Source organism: Meriones unguiculatus, chromosome 1 (assembly GCF_030254825.1).
Source record: "Meriones unguiculatus strain TT.TT164.6M chromosome 1, Bangor_MerUng_6.1, whole genome shotgun sequence".
Classification (NCBI taxonomy): domain Eukaryota; kingdom Metazoa; phylum Chordata; class Mammalia; order Rodentia; family Muridae; genus Meriones; species Meriones unguiculatus.
The window spans coordinates 110,051,000-110,069,360 of NC_083349.1; the positions used below are offsets into that span (position 1 = coordinate 110,051,000).

General features: G+C 40.9%; 1 protein-coding gene across 12 annotated transcripts in view; it reads left to right on the forward strand.

Annotated features, from left to right (window-relative positions):
- The window catches only part of Dtnb (dystrobrevin beta), a 201,574-nt gene that overhangs the window by 94,393 nt on the left and 88,820 nt on the right, over positions 1-18,361 (forward strand). For all 12 annotated transcript variants that reach the window (XR_009584951.1, XR_009584948.1, XR_009584956.1 and 9 more), the window contains exon 9: positions 11,609-11,733. Coding sequence is in view for 3 of the 12 variants with exons in the window: in XM_060365205.1 (XP_060221188.1) it covers positions 11,609-11,733 (125 nt within the window). In the remaining 9 variants the exon portion in view is untranslated. The remainder of the gene's footprint in view (positions 1-11,608; positions 11,734-18,361) is intronic.

Sequence of the window (18,361 nt, forward strand, 5' to 3'; positions counted from 1 at the left end):
TCTGGACCCAGACCATCAAAATGATAAAACATTATGTTATGTTAATAATAAAATTCCTTCGTGATTAACAACAAGAAAGGGAATATTTCAGACCGAGAATCATTTGACATCTTCCAGTGAAAAGAGGTCAACAAGAAGCTGCAGGAAGCAGGAGCTTGCATTCCTGGGTGTAGGTCCTTACTGCTGAGGGCTCTGGAGCTGCATGCCCAGTGCTCACGGGTAGACTCAGCCCAAGGACACCAGCAGGGGCTAATGGTGACCAAGACTACAAGTGAGGCAACTGCAAGACAAGGAACCATGACAAGGTTTCTTTATTATTTATATGTGTATGTGTGTATGCCTGTGTGAACCTCCATGTGGGTGCTGGGAACTGAACTCGGATCCTCGACTCCTTAAAAAAACGGGAACTAGAAAAAGAAACTCTGCTCCCCAGAGGTTGGAGCACTGAAAACCTGAAGCTGTGTTTGCTAAGTTGAAGTATCCAGTGTAACTTTTAACCAACAGGTTATATAGTCACGCCTTTAATTCTAGCACTTGGGGGAGAGAGTAGGGTGGATCTTTGTGAGATCGAGGCCAGCTTGGGTTACATAGCAAGTTCCAGGCCAGTTAGAGTTATGTAGGAAGATTCTGTCTCAAAAGGAAAAATAAATTAAAAGTAATGCAAGCATTTAATCAAGAGAAATGAAACTGCACATTCCAGTATGGTAGTCATTAGACATGTGTGGCTATTTAATTTTAAGTTAAAATTTAAATTTAAAATGAGTTTCTCACATGTAATAAAAATATGTGTCTCCAGATGCTATCACGTCGGTCAGTACAGAAACAGCACATTTCCTTTAAAATCTGTCACACAGCACTACGCCCAGGGGCGTTCTTATTGGACATAGCCTCCTCCCCCCAAAATCTCTTCATGGCAGCATTGCCTAACAGCTCAGACTCTGTGTGGCTTCAGGACAGAACACAGGCCCTGCTAACGGGAAAACCCAGTCACAGGACAAATCCTGAAGGAGAACCAGCAACTAAAAACAGGAAACTAACAGATCAAGAACTTCAGAAAACATTGTGTTAATATTTTAACATATTAAAGAAGTAGCTGGGCACAGTGGCACACACCTTTAATCCCAGCACTAAGGGAGGCAGAGGCAGGTGGGTCAATGTGAGTTAGAGGCCAGCCTGGTCTTCAGAGCAAGTCCAGTACAGCCAAGGCTACACAGAGGAACCCAGCCAGATAGATAGATAGGTAGGTAGGTAGGTAGGTAGGTAGGTAGGTAGATAGGTAGCTAAAGAAATAAATTTGGAAATATAAAAATAATTGTTTTGTTTGATAGGAGGAGGTCATTGGTTGTGTTTGAGGTAGATGGCCTCAAAACCTTTTCTCTGATCTTCCTACATGACCCTCTTTTGAGTGGTAAGACCACTGGTGTAAGCTACCACATCAGGCTATCAGGGTTTTTATTTTTAATTTTTACTTTTATTTTTTAAAGGAACAAGCAAATATGAAAAAGGAGGCTAAATAGAATTCCTGGAAAAAGAAAAAAAAAAACCAATTAAGGATAAGCTTACTGAAGGGCTAAGCAGCAAGTGAGAGGCAGCTAGAAAGAAAATTCGAGAAATCAATCTGAGGAAGATTCTGAGGATACAGAACAGTGAACATAGATAAAAGATGGGAAATGGTAAGAGACAATGGAAGGACTTAAAGAGAAGAATGAATAGATTGTTGCAGAATTCTGTGCCTGGCTAATCTATTTAGGGCAAAAAAAAATTTTTTTTTTAAGGAAAAAGTAAATCTGTTGTTTAAAAAATCAATTGCTATTGGAACAAAGAAAGGATAATACTATAAGGAAAAGTAAATTATAATGAGGGAAGACTTGGGACATGGTGCATTCGGTGGAATTGATAAGCATGGGTGAATTTAAACCCACAAATAGTAGTAATAATGGTAATGATAGTTGGTTATCAGTAACTGGCTTTCCTGGGCTTAAAATAAGATGCAGCTAATGCAGCTGTTACGTGAAACTGGTCAAGACATGCATGATTCGATTGAAAGGATTTTATGCTACTGAATAAAGTGTTCATGTTAAAATACAGTAGATTCCAGACTTATTGGAAGATTTAATAGGCTTTGGATCAAGGGCCTCCACTCAGGGTACTTTTCTGCTTGAATCCTTTCAGATGGCAAGGCCCGGAGCTCAGGATGATGTTCCAGAGGGGGTAATTAGAAGTGGAATGACAGGAGCCGCCTCAAAGGCAGCAATCTTGAGCTTTTTCTGGTAGGCTGTCATGCTCCCAGGTGTCAGGGCCTGTCATCATGTACCCTGGCTGAAGAGTGTGCTGTTCGAGGAATTAGCTGGAGGCTCATTGAAAACACAGTGACATGAGCTCAGAACTTTAAAAAAATAAGTAAATCAGTGTCTTGGAGGCTGGTCCATGGCCGCCAGAGGAAACAAGCCTAGCTCAGTAACACCCAGAGCAACAGCTAAGGTGCAGATCACTTCCCACTCCCCATGCAGACAGCGCCCCTCAGCCACTGCGATACTTGGGTGTCCCACACCAGGCGTGGGTGTCTTTCTCCAGCTGCTCTGAAGAATGCTACATTGTTCTAGGCTCCTCCTACTCTCCCTTATTCTTCCCCTAAGTAACTTCACTGTTGAGGAGCTGGATTGTGGCTGGAAAGGAAAAAGACATGCTGAGGTGGCTGGTTCTGTAGGCTTTACTTTCTGTACCACATTTTAAGTTTTAGGCTCATTAAAGTTGAGACCGTGACACCTAATTCATAAGACTGTTACCAGGTCTAAATGAGCCTTTCAGTACAAAAGCACCAATGAAGTTCCTGGCATAGATAAGGCTGTCATTGTGACCCCACTTCCATGTATATGTACATGTAATTATTATATAAACAATATCTTCTATCATTTTATATTGTTCATTATTATTAAATTACATATATATTAAAATATATATGAAATTAGGAGGCAGCCACTAAGAGAATTGATTCAAGCAGTAAAATTGTCCAAATGCCAAATGCCAAAATATAGAATAAAATGAGAAAAATAAGCCAGAACCTAAAGTAATTCTGGTCCCATGCAGATTCTGAGATAGCTAGAAATAAAGACAGAAAAATGGAATATTAAGAGTTAAAAAAGGACACAGCAAGCAAAGTACTAATTAAAAGACATTTAGTAAAAGCATATTAATCTTGGGAAAAGAATTTTGAGGTAAAAATATCAGAAAAAATTAGATTAAATTATATGCTTAAATATACTATATTTTGTGTTAGTATTATAATTTAATATAATTAACTCTATTAGAATGGTAGATTTTGGAGCCGGGCATGGTGGCACATGCCTGTAATCCCAGCACTTGGGAGACAGAGGCAGGTAGATCTCTGTGAACCCTGTCTCAAAAAAAAGAAAGAAAGAAAAGCAAGAAAGAAAGGCAGATTTTGTGTGATATATGTTTAATTTCAATTTTAAAGAGTTCTTGCCAGAGATACAGCTTATCAAAGATAAAAAGATGAACAATTCTACACTGATCGTACCTAGTAATAAACTGACTATAAAATTTAAAAATTAGCTGGGCAGCAGTGGCGCACTCCTTTAGTCCCAGCACTTAGGAGACATAGGCAGGTGTGGGTGTGTAAGTTTGAGGCCAGTGTGGTCTACAGAGCAAATTCTAGGACAGCCAGGGCTACATAGAGAAACCCTGTCTCGACACCCCCACCAAAAAAAAAAAAAATTAAAAATTAAAATCAGTGGGCCTGTGGGCTGGCTCAGTGGGTGAAGGCACTTGCCACCATGCCTGATAACCAAAATCTTACGCATTGGGCCCACGTGGTGGGAAGAAAGAATAAACTCCTGCAGGCTGTCCTCTGATACGATCTGTATCTGTATATGTAATGAATTAATATATACATAACGTATATATGTAAGGAATTAAGAGCACAGTAAAAATTGAGGAGTACACAATAAATAGCCTATTAGCACGCTTTTCTCAATAGCCGTTAGACTTAGATAAAAATGAAGCATGTAGACAATTCAGTGTAAGGGTTGGGGGATGGCGTACTTGGAACAGCACATGGTTTGCAAACACGAGGACGAGGTTCAGCCCCCAGGTGCGGTGGAACGTGCTTGTAATCCCGTGCTGGGAGTAGTTCTGAGACTCCCTCTCCAGGCAGGCTCACCTAACTGATTAGAGCCAGGCCGGTCTCCAAAGAGGTACCGCTGCTGAGGACACCGTCCTTTGGCCTCCGCACACGTGTGTGCACAGGTGCCGGTGCACTGGCACACATGCATGTACCCCCCAAATGCACACACATCTGTACATAATAAAATTATTTTTATAGATTTGAATATATCCGTTACTGATTTCATCCTTAGTAAACACATAAAAAGCCCCAGAAGACAATCCATATGACATAGATTATATTCTCTGAGAAATCAGTAACCATAAAAGAAGGTTCCATGCATTTGGGTACTGAGAACTTCGTTGACGTGAACAAATTCCTAATGCAGCAATGCTCGCGAAAACCAGTTCCAGATGGAGTAGAAAACCCAGATATTTGGGAAGGCTGAAAGCATGAGCATAGATAGTTTGAGGCCAACCATGGCAAATATCAAAGCCTTATCTCCCAGAAGGACAGAGACTGAGTGGGGCATCAGGAAACTGATTTTCAGGGGGTTGGAGCACTAAGGAAACTATATCTTTCCACAAAAGAAACAGTTGGGCCTGAGTGGCTTTGCGTGAATAAACATTCAAAAAAAGAAAAATGCCAGTATTATAGAAAAAGTCTCAGGTTCTAGAAAAACTAATAAGCATTTCTGCTTTGTTTTTCAGGCTTTAATTATATTGGTGCCAACAAGTTAGAAAACAAAACAAACAAAAAAAGGAACATGACAAGCCACTTTCACACATAGACATAAATGAAATCTAAACAAAATAGTGGAAAAGAAATCAACAACTGTCCACAAAGGAAACATGCTTTTGTTGTTGTTTTCGGTTTTTCGAGGCAGAGTTTCTCTGGGTAGCCTTGGCTGTCCTGGACTCTGTAGAACAGGCTGGCCTTGAACTCACAGAGATCCCCTTGGCTCTGCCTCTGCCGGGATTAAAGGCGTGCGCCACCAGGCTCTGCTAGTAAATCTTTTTTAAAGGACGTCTTTATGTATTTGAGTCAGATCCCATAACAGAGGGTTGTGAGCCACATGTGGTAGCTGGGAACTGAACTTCAGGTAGTGCTCTTACCCACCGAGCCAGCTCTCCAGCCCCCGGAAGATACATGGTGACCACACTTGTTTGTTTAATTCCAACAAGTCAAGGACTTCTGTAGAGGGCTAGCTTGTGTATTGTGTGGCTGTACCAGCTGTCAGCAAAACTCTGACTTGCCACTTAGCTGGGCAGAGAGAGGGGGTGGAGTGGAAGGTGGGAATTCCTGAGAAAGGGGGGGACAAGAGGAAGGTCCCTTTCATGGAAGACAGCATGATGGTGGGCCTGGGAGGAGAGCTGGCTACGTGTCTGGATGGGGCTAGGTGGATGGGTTAACCAGATGAGCTAGTTGATAGTCTGCCCAGCTAAGGCCTAAGCTTTGAAAAATTTAAAAGGACGTGGCGTCTTCGTTTTCAGTCTTAAGTCTGCTCCGGAGCTTAGGTCTTTCTTCTGGAGACAAAAACTGCCAGTCCTCAACAGACATAGTATTATAACTTAACATAGATTTATAGTATGATGGATTGAATCCATTTAATTGGCTCAAAAACTTAGGGTGAGAATTTTACAAAACCAGAATCCACTGAAAATTTAAACATGCATACAAGGGTAAGAAATATCTTAGAAAAGGACAAATAGAAGAAACATCCCCAACCTAGTACACAGTACTTACCAGCTCACGGCACCCATTATGCTCGCTGCTGAGACATGGAGGCAGTTTGTTTTAGAATTTTAAGCAAAATAAAGAAATGTGCTATAGCTGCTTTTATTTGCTATTCTGTTGGCAACCCTGAATAGTAAACAAGGAAAAGAAAAATTGTTTCAAATGAAAGGTAACAAAATCACTACTTGGTGGCTGACAGTGAGGAGAGCTGGAGAAACTTTCTGGATAAATCGTTAGAATGAAAAAAGCATCAGGGCAATGTATGAATTGAATGTATGAATTGAAGTCCATCAAAATTTAAAACTTGGGTGCATTAAATACTCAACAGTGAAGAAGCCCTTTATGGAATGGTGGAGAATAGCCTGTCTCATGAGGGTTTAGTATCTGGACTACATAAGGAACTCAGCTAGAAGCTCCTCAAGTATGTAATTGAAAAATGTGCAGAAGGGGTTGGAAGGATGGCTCAATGGTTAAGAACAGGCACTACTCTTACGCATGACTGAGTTTGGTTCCCAGCATTCACAACTGGACATCTCATAACTACCTGTAACTCCAGCTGCAGAAGACCCAGTGCCCTCTTCTGCACTCTGCAGGTACCTGTGCAAGCGTTGCCACCACCACCACCACCACCACACACACACACACACACACACACATTAAAGCCATGGTATAACTGCAGCCATATACACAGAAATAAATAACAATAAAATGGTAATTTTTGTGATACATTTTTAAGTCACATTTAAAATGCAGAAATGCTATGCACAAAACTTTACAGAAAATAGCTAGAAATAAATAACAAGAATACACAGGTCCCTGACAGATGGGCATTTAGTACTGTAGAAAGATGTTAGAGGTGGTCTAGGCAGACAGGAAGATGAAAACATTCATGAAGATGATTGTTCTGTGTGTAAGGATGCCAGTTCTCTGTAAGTTTATTGATGGATTTGGTCAGCTCCCACTGAAATTTCCACAGGCTGTGTATGTGGGGGTATGTATAAGTGGCAGATTTATCCTAAAATTCAGAGAAATGATGCCGGGCATGGTGGCTCGCACCTTAAATCCCAGCACTCAGGAGACAGGCAGGCAGATCTCTGAGTTAGAAGCCAGTCGTGGTCTACAGAATGAATTCCCAGGACAGCCGGAGTCATGGGAGACCCTGTCTCAAGAAGAGGAAGAAAATACTGCTCACAGACTCTGCTGTCGCTGAATGGGTGAGAAGTCGCAGCAACTAGACTGATGTACTGCCCAGGACAGAATGCCTGTTGGGTGACCTTTATGCAGTTGATTATTCAAATAGGGAGAAAATGGATTTTTTTCTCTTATCTATCTTACTTATCAGAGCTGTGCTGGGGAGGCAAGAGGACAATGAATTTGAGACTAACCTGGGATATATATATATACACATACACATATACATATACATACAGAAATATATATTGTATCAACTTTTAAAAAGAACCCTAGCTAAATATATTCAGACTTAAATATGAAATCTATAAATGACAAAACTTCAGTGTGCAATTCCGGGGGGTGGTATGCATATGGAAATCAGAGAACAATTTTCTGGGATCAAATTCACGTTATCACGCTTACATTTTCACTGCACCTGCTCTAAATGATCAGATTTCATAAAACTATGTGGCGGGATACCCTTATGACCTCAGAGGGAATTTTTTTTAAACATAGAAAAGGCATAAAATAGGAACAAAGTTATTTAATTTGGAAGGTAGTAGTTATTTAATTAAAGGTAGCTGTTCATCAAAAATATAATAGTGAGAAACCTAACGAAGAAGTTATACAATATAACTTTTTGAGTTTAAAATACAAAAATAAAATTGTTACAAATCAGTAAGAAAGCTAGGCTGGGTAGCACGGATCTAGAATTCTGGCGGCAGTAGGATGTCATGTTCAAAGCCACCCTCAGCCACATAACAAGTTTGAGAATAGCCTGGGCTGCATGTGTCAAAAGAAAGAAATTCAAGGCAGTAAGAGAAAGATAATCCCCACCAGTTTCTAGTCTGCTAAACTGACTTTCGGTTGTGAGGAAATCACAAGTTGAAATCACAGTACCGTTTATTATTACCCACGGGCCCAGCAAATGTTAAAGTGTCTGGCAGTAACAAGAGTTGGAGAGAGTGCGGAGTTTCAGGAGCTCTCCCATGCAGCTGATGGGAAATTAATGTAATCACTTTGTAGAGCAAATGAGTTGGAGTAGTTACCAAAATTGAAATATACACAGCCATGCAAGCCAACAGTCCAAATCTGATGACATTCTTACATGTGGCCACCAAGTATCATGCACTAGAAAACTTAGTAGCAAAGTATGAATGGCAGGACCAAATGGAAACAAACCAAGTGTTCATCAGCAGCTGAGTGAATATCTAACTTACAGTGAACTAAGCAGGAAAGTTCCACCAGGAAGTAAAGAAAATGTGTAAATTGCAATTATGTATGCTCATATAGATAAATGATAACAATTTTGAGTGAAAAAGTAAGCTGCTGGTCATATATACATGCACATTTAGCCTCTGTAGGTTTTAAACATTCCTGAACAGTGTATTATTTTACACAATTACAGAAATCATAAAGCTAAGGAAATTATTAATACAAAATCCATGTAAGTGCCTATCAGGAGAAAAGGAGGTGTGGGGGGGGTGTCAAGGGAAGGCCTACAAGAAGCCTCAGAGTGACTGTCAAGTTGTTTCTTAGGCAGGATACTGCATAGATGGACATGATGATACTTACAGCTTTATAGCTTTCGAAAGTATGGTCCACATTTTATACCCTCTTGAACTTGATATGTAACCAAGGATGACCTTGAACTTCTAATCCTCCTCATACCTTCTGAGTGCTGGGATTACAGGAATACCACCATATCTGGTTTATGTGGGACTAGGGATCAAATCAGGGCTTTGTGCATGAAAAACAAGCCTTCTGATGACTGAGCTATATTTCTAGCCCTATGCCTGTTTTTTGAGGCTTGAAATTGGATGGTATTTTTTTATTATTAGGATTTATTTATTTGTGCTGGGGGGGTGTCATGCATAGGTTGCAGCATGTATGTGGAGGTTAAACAACCATGCTCTCTCCTTCCACCATGTGGCTTCTAGGTATCCAACACAAGTTATCAGGCTTGGTGACAGGTACCTTTATCTGGCCTGCACAAAACTGGATATAGTTTTTAAGCCCTGACTTAAAGCAGTATTTTCACAAATACCGCAAAATACTGCTAAGATTATTAAGGTTTACAAATGCAAACACTTACTTTAGTAGTCATGTGCTTATTTTAATGTTTATTAACCCTGTGATTTCATGGCTGTTAGTGTTCAGGATGGCGCTAAAGTAAATCTGTTCCATATAGACTGTATAAATTAATGGCCCAGGTGGCTCTTTGGTATAACAACAAATCAAGAAATTCTACAGATTAGTTGTAAAGGTGAATTCAGCTACTATTTTCTTTTTAATTTCCGTTGGTTGTCTCCCACTTGTAATTCATGCATACACAAAAACCTGAAAATAAAGCTAGAAAATTATGTTCAAGTCACATGTTCTGTTCTAAGAATAGGCTCTGTAAATGCAAAGATGGATAAGACATAGCTGGTCCCTTAGGAAGCAAGAGTCTAACAAGGATGGAAAAGGAATTAACCACTGAAGCATGGTCAGGGTGATGGTGGGCATATGCACGAGGCCACGAGTAGCCTAGAGAAACGTCACTGTCCAATGGAGTAGTAAGAAGATCTTCACAAAAGAGAGATGCTCCAGAGGCTTAGGGAACTTATATAAGGCTGGTGGGGAAGGATAGGTCTGGAAAAGGCATATTCCCAGGTCTTCAAACCTAAGGAACGTGATACGCATCTGTGTGCTCCTTGGAAGTAGGTAAGAGAGACAAGTTGGGAATGCATGTGTTCTTGTGGAACATGACAGCGTTTCTTCTTTTTATTTTTGTTTTTCAAGACACAGTTTCATTGTATAGCCTTGGCTGTCTTGGACTCACTTTATAGAGCAGGCTAGCCTTGAACTCACAGAGGTCCAGCTGCCTTAACTCTAATCCTGAGTGCTGGGATTAAAGTCATGTGCCACCACCTGGCTTCTTTAACTCTTAGTGTGTATGGATTATCAGCTTGTGAGAGTCTAGGATCAGAGATGGGTTAGAGGGGAAGGTGTGAATCACATCATAGCTACTTGTTGGGCAAAGGGAAAGAAGCAGAGAGCAGTTGGGGGGAGAATTCAGAATGTTATATGTTTTGCCATGTGCAATTTGAAGAACTAGATTAGATGTAGACTTTTTTTTTTTTCCAGAATAAAATGGATTGAAGGGTCAGTGATTGCTAAGATATCCAAAATACAGAGTTTCTGAAGATACTGCTGTTACTTCATCTTTATTACAATCAAACATTGACTTTGCCTATATGGTCTTAAGGGAAAACAGATTTGTGCTTATGTGGTGTTAAAATACTGCAGCAAGCAGGATATAAATGTTTAATGGTGGTAAATACCTGTAAGCCCAAGATCTGAGGCTGCGGAAGCAAGATTGCAAGCTGAAGGCCAATCTGAGCTCCACAGTGGGATACTGCCTAATAAATAATGAGAGGGAATGCAGTATTGATGAGGCATGTGGCTGCACACAGGCCATGCGCTCTATCCGAAGTGTCACATTTGATAATAAATTGTATAGACAGCAGACTGAAGTACTCAAACTTACTTTTTCATTAATATCCTGGCAAAATCTCAGACAGTAGCGTTATTTAAAAGGAATTGGATGGACAGCATACAGTGTATGTAAAGAGACTCTATGGGAATTTTCAGAGGCCGTAGGTGTATATAGCTCAGAAGGATGAGACCCTAGATTTACTTGCCAACTTAAAAAAAAAAAAAAAAAAAAAAAAGCAAGAGGCGGGCTAAATAGGGAATGGAATGTTCTGTTTGATATAACTGTAGGATTTTATTCACTTTGTGCACATTTGCTGTTTTAGAGAACAATCTTGAGAATTGGTGTTTCTGCTTTCCAGGGAAATTATTAGAATTCTAACTTTTTTTTTGGTACCTTGTACATCATCATTTATAGTGACAGGTCTATGTTGACTGCTTATATATGGGCTTATACTTATTTAAATCCATTTGCACATACAGACCTTTGATGCCAAATGTTCTGTCTCACTTTTTTCTTGTTTCAAGGTAGAAACTTATGTAGCCCAGGCTGGCATCAAATTTGCTGGATAGCTATCAGTGGCCTTAAACTCTTGATCCTGCTGCCGCCGCCTCCTGAATGCTGGGATTACAGGCTTTTGTACCACAGTACCTGGTCTGACTTGGAAACATTCTAGCATTTAGGGGTATATTTTAGGCAGTTGATTTGCTAGCATGCACAGTTGTATGTGTTCTTTGCATTTTCCTAGCCTTTTTATATTGTACCCATTCAAAAATTTCCCCTGGGAGGGAATCACCTAATATCTTAACCAGAAATGACCCAGAAACCTCATTAAAAGGGAATTCACAATGCGTAGAGGTATCCAGAGGAAGTTGAACACTCTCTTTAGCCCCGGAACTTGACTTTCTGGTGGAAGGACGGGAAGAGCTGTAGGAATGGAAAGGCCGCAGGAGCATCGTGAGCACTGCTGGCTCCTCTCACAAGGCCCCGGGACACTGACCGCAGTGAAGTCTGCTCTGCGCTTGAAAGTGTTTCCTACGCTCTTGTCACTGATTCTTCTGAAAAGTCTCATTTCCTCATTTTCTCCTTTGACACAGAAATCCCCTGCAAAGAAGCTGAGCCATGCAATTAGTAAATCTTTGGGATGCGTACCCTCCAGAGAACCCCCACATCCCGTCTTTCCCGAGCAGCCAGAGAAACCACTTGACCTTGCACATATAGTGTAAGTATACACCTGCGCGGCTGTGCTGACGTCAGCACTGAGCTCTTTAGACCGCCATAAGACTCTGTATTCTCTGCGTTCCTCCAGTCAAGATGGCAGCAGCCTCCAGAAACACGAGCACAGCAGAGCGTGATTATGGTGGTGTTGAGTTGGGCTGTCTGGCACTGTTTGTGTGTCCTTCCCAAACTTCACTGTGGCCGCTGTTTCTTCTCTGTGGCCATGAAACCCACAGGGACTTAACCTAGATATTCATGTGGCATGGGAATGAATGTCTACAGAGTTTTATCTGTTCAAATTTAAGGGCACAAAACAACAAAAAGGCCACCCAGGGCAGCAGCTCATGATTATGCTTTAGTATGCTCGTGTCTGTTTGAGTTGTGAAGCTGTTTCTTCTACGTATGTCTTCAGTTCGTATGAAATGGATTTTTGTTGTGTGGTATGATGTCGAATCAGACACACACACAAACACACCAGTCTGCATTTGAACAATAACTTGCTTCCAAATTTATTTTTTGTGGGGGATGGGAGGTTAATAATTCACTTATCTCCCTCCTGACCTATTATTAGTAGTGGCATCAAAATTAAAATTCCAGAGATGTAGTTCTGTGCTCACATAGCATGCACAGACTCTGGGTTCAACCTCTGCTACTGCATGTAAGAAAAAAGTTGTTTCCAAGTGTACACAGGCTGGTTTCTGGGATCTTTATCCTGTTCTTTGGGCTTTGCCAAAAATCCCCCTATCTCGGTTACCATAGAGACTTAGTAATATTTTTTAGGAGTGTTGTCTCTATTCTTGTCCTTGTTTCTTACAAATTTTGGAATCAGCTTTTTGGATTCTTCATGGAACTTTGTTCAGATTTTTACTGATTTATTGAGCCCAAAGATCAAATTGGAGAGAACTGACATTTTTATAATAGTAAATTTTCTGTTTCACAAACATGATGATTTCTTGGCATTCACTTAAATGTCTTTTTATGCCTTTAAGTAAAGCTTACAGTTTTGACTTAGAAGCGGTGTTATATTTGTTAGATTCATTTCTTTGTTGAGTTTTTGGGGGCATTTTGTTTTGTTCTGGTGTTTGAGACATTATCTCACTATTTAGCCCAGCCTGACCTTAAGCTCTCTCTTAGCCCAGGCTAGCTTTAGTCTTCCTAGTATTGAGACTGGAGTGTAACACTTGATTAATTGACTCCTGTGGAATCCATATATTTTGTTGCAGTTACAAATAATGTCTTTTTTCCTGTGAAAGTCTCAAGACAATATTTTGTATTTCATAAAATGCCCCTGCTCCAAGTGTATAATTCCTGTGAATTTGGGAAGTATCTTATCATGCCAATGGGCTCTTTTTTTAATTGTGTTTCTTAGCAGTTGGTTGTAGGGTATGGAAATATTGATGGCTTTTGTATTTTAGAGTAATGTGTACTTAGCTTTCTTAACATGCTCCTTGCTTCTAATAATTTGTATTCACTTTTTAAAAAAATTTTTATAAATACTTTTATAATCTACAAATAATGGTGGCTTTGTTTCTTTTCACTTTTTAGACTTTCAGAAATTAATTGTACTTTTTGGGGAGCAAAGGGTCTTACTGTGATACAATACCCCATACAATACTGAATAGAAAGGGTGTAATAAGCATTCTTGTTTTATGGTAATCGCAAAGAGAATGCTTATAGCTGTCATATAGCAGAGATGGGCTTGGTTTCATAGATTTAATCAGGTTAATCAGCTTCCCTTTTATTTCTCCTTCCAAAGAGTGCTTGATTTTAGTGATGAACAGATGTGGAATTTTATCGGATTTTTCTATTTTGAGATAATTGTGTGATTTTCTTTTTCCCTATTAATTAATATAGTGAATTACATTAGTTGTGGAGTATCTGTGTGTTTGTGATGCTAGGGATTAAACCTAGGGCCTCCCACACATGAGGCAAGTGGGCCACATTCCCAGCCCTGTTTTTAAAAACCACCCTTAATTCCTGGAACAGACCTAAGTTGGCTATCCAAAACGCGGCTGAATTCTGTCTGTTGTTGTTTTGTTAGGTTTGTCACTGTTTATAAGTGAATCTGGACTTCAGTTTTCCTTTTTTATTTTTCTTTCTTTCTAATAAGTAAGAAAGGCTTTAAGACAAAAACAGTTAGCATTACTAAATAGCCAAATTTCAGTGTGTGTTCATTAAAAAACATTGGTGAATGGTATAGTACATGTCTTATCAGTGTATATCGGTGCATGTGTGGGGACACATGTGCATATATCTGCATGAATGTGGAAAGCAGAGGTCGATGTTGAATGTCTTTCTCAGCCAGTCTCTACATCCTGGAGCTCATTTTATGTAGCTAGACTAACTAGCCAGTGAGCTTCAGTGACCCACCTGTCTCTTTCCTTCTCCACCACGGGAACTACAGATGTGTGTGCCTCACGCCAGCTTTTTGCATGAGTACTGGGGTCCAGACTGAGGCTCTCAGGAGTACATAGCAAGTGGTTTACCAACTGGGTCATTTCCCTTGCCCCTGTTGGGTTTTATAAGAGAAAAACTGAGCTGGAGAAATGGTTCAGTTAGTAAAGCGTTTATCCTGCAAGCGTGTGGCTCTGAGTTTGAACTCCAGAAGTTGTTAAAACACCAAACACCATGGCACACGCTTGTAATCCTGGTGCTGAGAGATCAAGAGAGGTGGATTCCTGGGGTTCGCTAACCAGCCATCCTAGCCTAGCTGATAGGCCCCAGCCCTATTGAGAGACCCTGTTTCAAAAATGAACACTACCCCGTGTTGACCTTTGACCTCTGCAGGAACATAAGCACACAGACAACACACACCCAAATAATAATTATAGTAATAATTAAAACAAAACAAAAAAAAACTCTCAATGGGGCCTGGAAAGATGGCTCAGAGGTTAAGAGCACTGGCTGTTCTTCCAAAGGTCCTGAGCTCAATTCCCAGCAACCACATGGTGGCTCATAACCATCTATGATGAGATCTGGTGCCTTCTTCTGGTGTGCAGGTGCACATGCAGGCAGAACACTGTATTAAAAACAACAACAACAACAACAACAAACTACTCAGGTATCAACTAAAAGCAGGAACTATTGAAGAAAAACCAAAGTGGCTCCGCAGGTACTTGCCACTAAGCCTGACAACCTGAGTTTGAGTCCTTATTCCAACATGGTGGACGCAAAGAACCAGGTCTTACAAGTTGTTCTTTGGCCTTCACCCTCCCCCTCTACCATCCCACATAAGTAAGTATGTAAATAAATAAATAAATAAATAAATAATTTTATGCCTGCACTTATGTGAAAATACATGACAAATATGATGTAAGGCGATGTCACTGGTAGACTTTAAGACCTCTTCTGCCTGGGGTGGTAGCGATGGGGGCACATGCCTTTAATCCCAGCGTTCAAGGGGCAGAGGCCAACCTGATCTACAGAGAGTTCCAGGACAGCCAGAGCTACACAAAGAAATACTGTCTTGAAACACCAAAACCAAATCAAACAACAACAACAACAAAAGAGCTCTCTGTCCATTCTGATGCACTCTTGCTCAGCTTTCTAGAATTAAAGTAATTAGTAGGTGACTTACAAACAGTGGTAACATCAAAGAGAACTTCCACAATGTCTAAAGGGATTGATATTATAGCTGAAGTGGATTGTGTTCTCAGAAGCCAGATCTCACAGACACTAAACCTAGTCACGAGCGTGAGGCTGGTCTTTTTCATGAGGCCCAGGGACTCTTGCTTGCTCACCTCTCCGTCTCCATCAGTCTCCTGCATCATTTGTCACGTTCTTGCTGGTGCACTTGAGACCTATGAACGGACCGTCCCCAGTGTCATCAACATTAGAGCAGGAATGCTCTTAGGATTTCTCTGTCTTTCTCAGACATTTCTGAGTCAGCTCTGTTCGTCACTAAAGTTCACTTTTCCTGTCCTTTATCAGTTTTGCTTATCATTTTCTCAGCTGCCTCTTTCTTGGGTTTGAAGTCTAAGTTCTCATCACTGTCTTTAGTGCCCCCCAAACCAGAGTTACAAACACTTGTGTGCCACCATATGAGTATACTGGGAATCAAACCCTGGTCTGCTGAACGGGCAGCAAGTGTTCTTCCTCTGAGCCGTCTCTCCAGCCCCATCACTGATGTGGCCCTAACGTGGCCATTTGAATTGCTCTCTGTTCTCTGCTTTTCACCATCACTTCTTTCTTTGATTGGTTTATTCAGACAGGTGGTCTGAATAAATAAGTCAGCTGGGACTGCCAGAACCTGGCTTTTCACTTGAAACTCTGGTTACAGTAGAACCTTCACAGAAGGACCTATTTATCCAAACTTCAAAAACATCTGATTTGTATGAATGCATAAAAACATATACAGATGATAACCAATAGGCAGACATTAGTGGCTACGCTCAGGAAACAAGAGGCAGAGTGCCTTTTGCCTAATTTGACATGTCACTTCATAATTACACTTTAATTTTATGCCGTATAACTGGAGTCAGATCAGAGCCATATGTATGTATTTACTTAGTGTGTGTGGGTATGTGTGTGAGCACGTGCCATTCTCATGACCTGTGGAGATCAGAGGATAACTTTTGGGAGTCAGTTATCTCCTTTCATCATTTGCATCCCAGGGCAGGCCATCACCTTCGGTCATCTCACCAACCAGATAAAAGCCTTTTAAAGATGTCTGAAATTTTACCTGAAAGAATAGCTTCCTTGTATTAAATATTCTTCAGCCGTGTGCCTTTGGCATGCTTTGAACTAAATACCAAGGAGCTTAGGGATTTCTTTAAATCTCCTGAGAATTTCTTGATGAACCAGTTTCATGGTTTCTGATCAGTTTCATAATTGTTCCATTGTATTTAGAACTATCCTATTTACTTTGAATCTTTGGAAAATAATATCTCATATTTGGCCTAATATGCAAACTAATTCTGTAACAAGATGTCTTTACCTTATGGTCTGTCTTTATCTTGGTGCCAAGCTAGGAAACGCACTCATGAAGAATGACATTTACAGTGGAGCCAGAGAGGACTAGGAATTAGCTGTGGAGGGTGCAGTGTCCTGGCAGAAAAAGGCATTAGGAGCAGAGCCACGAGGCTCCAGGGTGGGCTGGCAGGGAGGCATGGGCTGCTGCTGGTTGATGGGCATTATCCTGAACTGAAGATCTGTAGATAGGAAGCCTTATTAAGTTTTCCATTTTAAGAAATTAAAAATAAAAAAAGCAAACAAAAACCTCATTGTGTAGCGTGTTAAGATAAGGAGCAGGATAAGAATGAAAGAGGAGAGGCCAGCTAGAGAAGGGTCATGCACCAGGTAAGAACCGTGGTGCTTTGGGCTGTTGTGGTCATGGAGGAAGATGTTATAAAGGCATTAGACACCTTAGGGTTAGGGCTGGGAAGATGGCTCAGTATATAAAGTGCTTGCCACAGAAGCATGAGGACAGGAGTTCAGATCTCCAGATCCCACATAAAAGCCAGACAGGCATAGCAGCTGCCTGTAATACATAGAGAGGATCCCTATGGCAAGTCGGCTCACCAGACTAGTTGGGATTTGTGAATTCTGGGCCCAGCAAGAGACCATATCTGTACAAATAAAGAAGACAGTGATCAAGGAAGACACCTGACGTCAGCTTCGGGCCTCCAAACACACGCACATATGTATAACCATATATATGTGAACACATGCTAACATACACACATAGGTGCTCAAATAAATAGTGTCAGCTGTTTGTGGTGAGTCACACCTTCAATACCAGCACTTAGGATCTCACAGAAGGATTCTGTGAATTCCAGACCAGCCTGAGCCATAGAGTGAGACTCTGTTAAAACAAACAAAACAGAGCAAAAAACTAAACTTATATTTTTACCTAATGCATTACAAGAAACAAAGTTAAAACTCCATGGTTGAGGGTCAGTGCTCTGTCTCAGCTGGTAAATGTGCTTGCCACCAAGCCTAATGACTTGAAGTTGCTTCTCAGAACCCACACGGTGGAAGTAGAGAACCAATTGCCACAAGTTTCTTTTAACCTTAACTTCTGTGCCATGCTGTGCCCCCCCAACAAAATAAATAAAAATTAATTTTAAAAAACTGTCCTAGGTTGGTATGGTAGCTCATGCCTGTAATCCTAGTACTTAGAAGGTTGAGGCCGGAGCGTGCTGGAAGTTCCAGACCAGTCTAGGTTATGGAGTAAGACTTTATCTTTAAAAAAAAAAAAAAAAAAAAAAAGGGTATGTAAGGCTTGGTGGAGAGGTACAGGATCTCTGTGAGCTCAAGCTTATCCTGATCCACACAGTGAATCCCTAGTCAGCCAGGGTGACCTAGTGAGACCCTGTCTTTTAAAGAAGAAGAAGGAAAAGTAGTAGTCAGTGGTGGCTCATGCCTTTAGTTCCAGCACTTGGGAGGCAGAGGCAGGTGGATCACTGAGTTTGAGGCCAGCCTGGTCTACAAAGAGAATTGCAGGACAGCCAGGGCTACACAGAGAAACCCTACCTCGAAACAAACAAAAAAGAGGGTGTGTGGTGAGGAGGGCTAAGGAGATGGCTTGGCTGGTAACGTGACTCCCATGCAAGCATGAACACTTGAGTTTAGAACCTCAGAACCCATGCAAGAAGCCAGACAGCGAGCTGTGCCTAACTCTGTGCTGGGAT